We start from the raw sequence: 9300 nt of genomic DNA, 5'->3' as shown, positions 1-9300 counted from the left end.
TGTGTATCATAACGAATTGTATGTGTCTCAACTGTAATGTGGAATCGCTTGGTATGTTTCATTGCACAATCTCGCGAAGAAAGAAATGCAAATTGCACAATTTCACATAAATACCATCACTGTACCTAAATAAGAATCATCAACATATTTCAACATTTGTCATGACAACGATAGGAAAGTGTATTTAATGAATAAAGGCTTAATATAAGATTTAATATCATAAAGCATACTATTTAAATTCATACATGAAATATTCGTCTCAATATCGATATGGACATGTCATTGTGAGATATTGGTCCATGTCTGTTATCTATCAGTAATGACACCCCGCTGTGACAGATTCTTATCGTGCGGTCAGTACTTGGAACCATGCTGTCACTGATGACTATAATACGATGTGTATTGAACCCCAATGGCGGTCAGGTTCAAAACGGGATGCTCCTGTGAACCAGAAATTAAATCTTGTATTTACACAAAGGAGTATTTGAAGATAAACTTTAAATATTCACTTATAATTATAATAGTTTTGTTCATCCTCACCTGATGTGAATATTTTTTTGAATGTATTTATGATTCTATTTCATATTATGTATAACCTATGTCATACCATGTGTTTGTTTATTTATTATTCATTTGTGGTTAAGAAGATGATGTACGTTGTACAAGTCTTAATAAAATATCTGTTCTGTTCTATTTACACGAAGGTAACAAGTAAGAGTACGCGGTGTATGAGAGAAACATCTAAAGTCGGAATATTTATTTCTTAATGCAATGCAGTTCAAGAGTACATTGCACGTCAGTGTTTCTATTTATATATATATGTATGTTTTATCAATTATATTCGTATTGTTCTTGGTATAATAATAGTACAATATAGATTTAGTGAATACATTTTAGGAAAAGCGTTGTAAGCATTTGCTTTTAAAAAGAAAGGCGAGGAATATTTGGGGAATAGTTGAAAGCAAATATGGATTTTAAAATTGGCTAATTAAAGTCGGAACACCTTGAGAACGTGATATGTTAAATTTCACGTGTTTGGTAAAAGGGTGTGAATTCGCAGTACCTAATGAAAGCGCTTGTTGATATATCAAAGTTAGAACCGTGTAATGAGTGTTTGTAGCAGAATTAACACCTTGGCATGGCTTGAGCACAATCGTCAGATTGTCAGTATATATAAAGGTGTGTTCAAATATATTGCATGTATGTTGTGTTCACTCTTGTTATTAAAAATGAGGAAAGTTGCAATTTTCGGGGACAGTCACGTCTGGCGACTAGGCGCATTCTGCAATGAGGACCTCAAGGTGCGTTGTTTTTTCATGTTCACTCACTATGTACAGTAAAACCTAACTTCCTATTTAGTTAGCTTACATCGGCGATTTATACGTGTTTGTTTCTAGTTGTCATATAACGACATGGCAATATACTCGTACTAAAAAGTTTTAGGATGGTCAATCTGTGAGCGTGCAGCTTGTAGACTTTTTGTAAACACCTACTGTCACGATTTAATGACTCAACCTAATTAAGCGTACTAAATATTAGGTCTGAATGTACAATGATATATTATGTATTCATATGTGATGTTTAAGCACTTTGCACACTGTGAAATGTTACAGTCATAAGTTGTGTAGTAATTCTATAATTGAAAGGCCGCATATATATTCTGTTTTGTATATATTATGTTTTACTTGTATTAAATGTATTCTTTTAGGTGCCTATGGAGGTGCGTTTCTTTGGTGCGGGCGGGATGAAAGCTTCCAAACCCAAACCAGGACCTTTGAAACAGGTGAAGATGTACGGGGCGGACTTGGTGGTAGTGAGTTTGGGCGGCAAAGATATCACAACTACATCCGTACCGAAGGACATAGTGGCGGCCGTACTTGACATTGCCCAGGACTTCCTTGGTTGGGGTACAGGTCTTTTGCAAGCCAGCGCGCACGAATTAACCAGTTGCTGGGGAAGAGAGAGCTCGTTGAAGTTTTGCGGCTTCCCCACATACGTTTTCCAGCCGAGTTCATGCGAGACAAAGTACATTTAAATGAGAAGGGACTGAAAAAGTTGTTTTATAGAATTAGGTCGGCAGTGTGCCGGTACATGTAATTGTGCTTTTTTCATTCGTCAATAATGTTAATTTGTATCTGTTCATGTGTTCAGCATAATAAACATTGCAGGATGAAGTTTGTCTTCATTTATTGTACTTTTGCCACTGACTACAGTCAAAGCAGTTGTGCGTGCGTGCGAATCCAATTTGCCGTACAGAAAGCGAAATCCCTCAGCTTGTGATTAATAACGCGATTTATTCTAGCCAAGCGTAATCACAAAGAAGAATGGTAGTAGCAGTTCACTGCCACTAAACCGATACACATTCCCTGCAATGTGTTGTTTTCTAAGACAGTTATATGAGCTGAAATTAAATCATGATGATTAAGAATGGGCGAATTGAGTGTATAATCCAGCTATTACTCAAAACAAGATGACGTGTCACCAGTGTACAAATAATATGAAAGAACATTGGGGAATATAGAAATGTATTTGTACAGTTCCTGAAGTATGCGACCATTAAGGTAGCACACCCCTAATAAAATCTCCACTCGATACTCAATTCTTTAGCCTGTAGTGTTAAGCACAGGGACTAAGAATATTTTGAGGGTTTCATGATAGTGGTTCGAATCCAGCCAGAAGCACATTGCAATATTTTTTAATTTTTTTTGGTTTCATTACCTAACATTTCTATACAAAAGTTCAAATTGTATTTTAATTAAAAGTAATGAGATAGATGTTTACACATATTAATATATTAGCTTCTGTGACGTTTTTTAACTCGCAATTACGGCTGAAATAGATGTTTGGGATTCACCAACTTAATTTGTTAAGAATGAGACGGTTTAACATTTCGATATTTTGGCATAATGTTCTCAGAAGACAATTCTTAATACTAAACTACATGAGTATTTCAAGATAGTGTTGTTTTTGTATACATGTTAATATTATATGTAATGTGTGTCACCTTTTGTTCTCTAACTTGTGCAGATTTTCTATTGTGGTTAGCCGACTGTTTGATAAAGTAAAGCATCGCTACTTGCTAAGTAAGACAAGATTTCACAAATTTACGAAAAGATGTATATGGTATTATAATTTAATTTAAATTATTTTTCAAGAATTAGCTCATTTAGGACTTTTAATGCTCACTGCAAATTCACATTCAGTTACCAATCAGTTCACATTAAAGTCGGTGACAGTAGCACATGATTTTGTAATGTTTTATTTGTATTGTATCAGATATTGTGTGCAATGAGTTGATGTTAATTATTCTATGCAATATTTTTTTCGTGGTCACTTTGTTATATGTATAATCTATGCAATCTATTTATGCATGTACGCCGATGTTTTCATTCGGAGCACTTTGGCCATTTCCTACGAAAACAACCTCAAATGTCTATGAACGGTTTACAAAGTAAGAAATCGGTACACTTTAACTACGCCGCACGCAAGTAGATCGCGTTGTACATTGAATTAAGCAGCTGTACTTATGTTTGCAATTTTATAAAATTAACGGGCAACTATTTTCAACTTAAATCTACACATTTTTTTCATTATATAATGTAGAATTTACGGACCTTCTTAACTGAGGTTGTTCTCGAAAAAATGGAGCTCAACATGAATACTTCTATGCAACCATTATTTATGTCCATGTCATGCTTGTGTTGTTGTGATATTTGCCACATTTTACCAAACTTAATCTATTGGTGTATAATTTCGCGTTTCTTTTGCCCAGTTTATTTCCATCTTTTCAACTGTCACTTGGTCCACGTTTTTTACTGTTTGTATAAATTGTGTAACCTCCACTTGTGTTCACATTCAGTTAAGGGCGCTGTATGAAATGCAGATAACTTTTCAAAATCCTTCTTTAAAATGAAAATAATACAACAAAATAATTCACACAGCTACCACCGATTAAAACAAATATAGATGAAAGCAAAATGGCAAAGAAATTAAAAAACATACATTTAAATCCAGTCAGCGGACATTTAAATATATTAAAGACCTATGTCATGTATCAGTTTGTCTAGCTGTGTTTCGAAAACGCCTTAATTGTGCTTCTCAGTTGTGTTGTAATTATGTGTGTTAATTGTTTCGATATATATATATATAAGATCACCGGATATGGCGCTCGGTAAGACCAGAACATTCGTTATGTACAGGAACATCTAGATTAATTGAAACTACGTAAATGCTGATGTCGTTGCCTTCATCATGTCCAGCTACTTACGGATTAACCCCAAATTTTACTGTTTTTTACCATATCTGATAGGGCGCCTCATATGGGAGATCATGTGACGCCGACGTACCCGAAAAAAGCGTGTTGAAAATTACCAAACGAAAATTTCCCATTATATGGAGTAACATCAAATTCATGCATAGGCGCATTCAATTGTTTGTTGTGGATTTACTGTGCGCCATTGTCCGGTACAAAAAAAATTTCATTTGAGATGTTATGTGTTTTATTGTATGTCTTTTTGTTCATATAATGTGTTTTTGAATTGTGTAACATTTTGTATCATTTTTGCTCGTGCCATGCTGTGTCTACTCTGGAAAACATGTCATACCTTTTGAAGTGCTTGCGCGCGAGTTTGTTGCTACAGACACCCGCCGTGAATCCCATTGTAGGGAAACTTCAGTCGCACTGAGGTGGCATATCTCTCAGCGCAACTCGCGTCGCAAGTGCAACTACTCCTTTTTCCAAATTGCGTTAACCTTTTGTCGTCGTCGAAAACCATGCGCCAATAATAAGCAATAATAACGGCTAGCTGATGTCAACATGCACTTTTAGGTCAAACGATATACATGGTACATTCAATTTTGTGGTGTACCATTTATGTCAGAGCTAGACAATCAGTGAAACCCATTTAAGCGCGTGAGTTTGTTGCTGCAGAGACCCGCCGTGAATCCCATTGTAGGGAAACTTCAGTCTCACTGAGGTGGCATATCTCTCAGCGCAACTCACGTCGCAAATGCAATTACTCCTTTTGTAAACGGCCAGCAATAAATACGGTTAGCTGATGTCGACTACATTTACTGGGATGGATTATTCCTTAATCATCGCTTTATGATAAAATATTTCTCTATATCGCATCAACAACAAATAAATAAAAATAGTTCAGGAAAAGTTCATGAAGAGTTCGAACTTGCTCGACAACATGACATGTTACAGGCATATTTTCCTCGCGTTTCGCTTTCGAGTCTTTGAGGTACGCATGAAGTAACAACTGTACTTAAAAAATGAAAAAAGGGTGCTTATGTTTTCAGTTTATGTCCCCCTTTAGGGAAAGCTGAGACATATGCATTGACGTGACATTCAACAGTACTGCCAACAATGTCACACCATTATACCTATCTTTCTAGCCATGGGTTCTTTGTATGCTTTGATTGATAATTGACAGTCATTATACAACTGTTTTGTCAACTCAGTTTTACATCTTGTACATATGTTTTATTTATTTTGTTTTATACACTGAATGTTCAGGCTATCATATGTGTATTTAACTTCTATTATTATACATGCTTTACATTTGCCACAACCCTTGCGCGTTAGTGCTACATTGCTGCTGAAGAGAGCCATTACATAGCTCTCTTACGTGGACTTAAAACATTGCATTTCTGTATGATTACTAACCCATTTAAATGCTGGTATGCCTTTATGTGAATAGTTCTAAAACGGGATATTAAGGTTTATAGAAAAATGTTTGTGAGCTAGATAGGTCTATATAACAAACAAGGTACAGTTCACGAGTACTGTCATAGTGGCAAGACGGTTGTTAATTACCTTTAATTCGAACATATCACTTTACGGTCATTCCCGTGAATGTTTCGGCAACCTAACTGTTTTCGCAGAATAGGATGATTATTTCAAAATAAGTATCGATTTCTTTCGGGATTAATTGATGAATATTTTTAACATTGCATAAGCAGTCCGTCTTAAAATAATACGAAATGAAAGTCCATAAGGGAGGGAGGTTATTTGCAATTAGACCAATTTTTTATGATTTTTTGAAGATGCTGTTGCATTTCAATGTTCTCTGAAGCTGTAGTACGTAACAAATTAGGAATGTGTTGAAACTTCTTCAACTAAATGAGGGTAGGTTTTGGGTGGGGGTGGGGGTGGGCCATGACGAGAGCGCCTCCTCGTGGTGTGGCCTGGATATGGCACGGTGAATGAACAATCTGTTTTTCATCTAAATTAGAAAAAAAAATATATATAATACAAATCTTTGGTCCAATTCAAGTCCACATTCATCCTGCCATAACTGAACGCTCTCATGTGGTCGAAAATTAGCAATATCACTTCGCTTAAGATCATCCTCTTTCATATAATATACCACTTCGGGACATATGGCATTATAATAACCGCCTACTCAGCCCCCGAAGGTGAACAGACCTCGGCTTACGCCTCGGTCCATATACACCTTCGATGGGTAAATGGCCTGTCCTTATTATGTCATATGGCCCTCAGTGGTGTATTATATTAAATTTCTTTAATATCGTAAACACTGACGTGCAACGTACTCTTGAACTGCATTACACTAAGAAATAAATATCAAGACTTCCGATGTTTATTTCATACACCGCGTACTCTTACTTGTTACCTCCGTGTAAATACAAGATTTAATTTCTGGTTCATAGGAGCATTCCGTTTTGAACCAGAACGCCATTGATTGGGGTTCAATACACATCGTATTATAGTCATCAGTGACAGCATGGTTCCAGGTACTGACCGCACGATAAGAATCTGTCACAGCGGGGTGTCATTACTGATAGATAACAGACATGGACCAATATCTCACAATGACATGTCCATATCGATATTGAGACGAATATTGCATGTAAGTATTTAAACGGTATGCTTTACGATATAAAATATTAGATTATGCTTTTATTCATTAAATACACTTTCCTATCATGACCAATGTTAATATGATGTTGATGATTCGTATTTAGGTGCAGTGATGGTATTTAAGTGAAATTGTACAATTTGCATTTCTTTCTTCACGAGATTGTGCAATGAAACATACCAAGCGATTCCACATAACAGTTGAGACACATACAATTCGTTATGATACACATAAGGACAATTGTATAATCAACCCCCGCTTGATACCAGTTATTCATCTTTCTCGACACACAACTTGTTCACAATACACAATTAATTATTATTTATCGATTAACTTATACAGCACCATTTTTAACCACACGTTCAAAGGCGCTTTCAACAATATAAACTAATTACAAGCAATATCAATACAAAAGCTATTAAACAACCAATGTACGACATATTAAAAATCAGAAAATCAATAAAAAAATATAAAGTGATATCAATTGAATTACTAGTTTGAAGTTGAAACATTAAATATCAATATCTACGATAACAAAATAACTCCAGCCCATGTAAAGTACACAACTTCTGTGTATCTTTATTACCGTCTGCTGTCTTATCAGATCACACATTTAAGTGTCTTGCTGTGCGGTGTCATCCAATACAGTACAATTTTCATAAACGAAACTGAATGAATAAATCTTGTTATCATACTTCGTTGGTTTTGATTACGTTTAAGTCACCCCAACACCCCTCCACCGACTCCCCTTCCCCTCTCTACAACCAACTATGGCATACAAGCGATGACACTAATAATAAGTAATTACTCCCGGCGTACAAACCACCTCGCACACTCGATGTAAAATGAAAGGGGATCCCGGGTTTTAGTCACCACGACCCCCATCCCCACCCTCCCTAGGCTTCCCCACCCCTCTCCAACCTCAAACAATTACGGCATACAACATTCGAACACAATAAAGTAGTAAATCCGGGCGTATTAAAGAAAACGCTATATACCTCAGAGAGTGGAAGGGATTTTCGGTATTTACGGGGATTTTCGGGTTTTCGGTAATTCCACCGACCCCCAGTTAAGTATTACGAAAATGCATATTTCCCAAGATTAGATATCAAAATAATTGAATAACAATGGAAACATTCTGAAAGCTCTTGTACAGTGAACGTTTCTATTGTTATGTTACCAGTTTAACTGACACTGGTGTGAGCCAGACATAGGTTGCAAACAAAAATATCACCTACTTGTATATTATACACCTGGAATGACTTGTCGGTCAAAGCTATTTTTCGCTCGGTCGGGCAGGGACCAATGAACTATTGCCTGAGGCCGATTATATTATCAGAGGATAGTTCAATCAATGTATAATCAGTACTGTCCATTAAAATTCTAAAGTTCAAAATGTTTGAATGTAGAGACAAATATTATGGTTAACATATTTACGTCTTTCATTTTTAAATGGTAACAATTAAAAACCAAAGTGGGTTTTCTATGGGTACTCCGGTTTCCCCCACAATACAAGACCACACTCTCGCACAAGATCGTGCCAACGAGAGTGATTTAGTATAACTTTCTTCACAATTATTGTAAAATTATGTTTAAACAAACAATTAAAATATAATGAAACTCGTCTTTTATTGCCTATTATATAATGTACACGGTCTATATTCTCTTTCAGTACCATAAAAGCGACCACTTTCTACTGGTACATTAAGATTAAGGTGCATGTATCTAAATTTACAAAGAGCGATAGTCAAATTTTTCGGTAAACGTAGTAGATATTTCAATTATTTCATATAACTTTTTATAAATTCTAAAGTTCAAACATTTTGAATCAAAAACATTGCTACTCCAATTTTACATACATGAAGATTTCAAATTGTTCTTTATAATTATAATTTAAACTAGGTATACTCTGCATAACCCAATTCCCTGAGTGATACATAGTTCAATATAAAAGTTAACTTTTCTTTCATTTTTACCACTGACTGATCTACCCTCAACATTTAACATAATGGAATACATTTTATTTTCAATGGGGCATGCTCCTAATTCACCCACAACTACAGTCGTGTGAGTAGATATTTTAACATTAACATATATTTGTTGAACTTGTGATACAGTAGCAATATTCTCATAACCCCAAACCTCAGCGCCATATGCTAATATAGGGCTTAACATACTATCAAATGACTGTTAGTGTATATATCCACAATAAACAAAGTTTCTTTACTTTTTTCATAAAACAAAACAATTAGCTTAAATTACGTGTTTGATTAGTCAAATGTGTTTTAGTTTTGCCAAAGTATGTATAATTTACCAAATTACAATAGAATATCATACCAAGGTAACTATAATTATCTACAGCTTCCAATAGAGCATTGTAAAAAGAAACAAGAGCTGTCACAGTATGTGACGA

At 35.4% G+C, this 9300-nt stretch overlaps 1 protein-coding gene across 1 annotated transcript; it reads left to right on the top strand.

Moving 5' to 3' along the window:
• Positions 1-950: 950 nt before the first annotated feature.
• LOC128246513 (uncharacterized) lies at positions 951-2059 on the top strand. The gene is made up of 2 exons (XM_052964740.1): positions 951-1301; positions 1709-2059. The coding sequence occupies exons 1-2, from the start codon at positions 1107-1109 to the stop codon at positions 2033-2035; spliced, it is 522 nt and encodes a 173-aa protein (XP_052820700.1). The 5' UTR covers positions 951-1106; the 3' UTR covers positions 2036-2059.
• Positions 2060-9300: the final 7241 nt, after the last annotated feature.

Source organism: Mya arenaria, chromosome 9 (assembly GCF_026914265.1).
Source record: "Mya arenaria isolate MELC-2E11 chromosome 9, ASM2691426v1".
NCBI lineage: Eukaryota > Metazoa > Mollusca > Bivalvia > Myida > Myidae > Mya > Mya arenaria.
The sequence above is the reverse complement of the archived record's forward strand: the minus strand, read 5'-3'. Positions and strand labels throughout refer to the sequence as shown.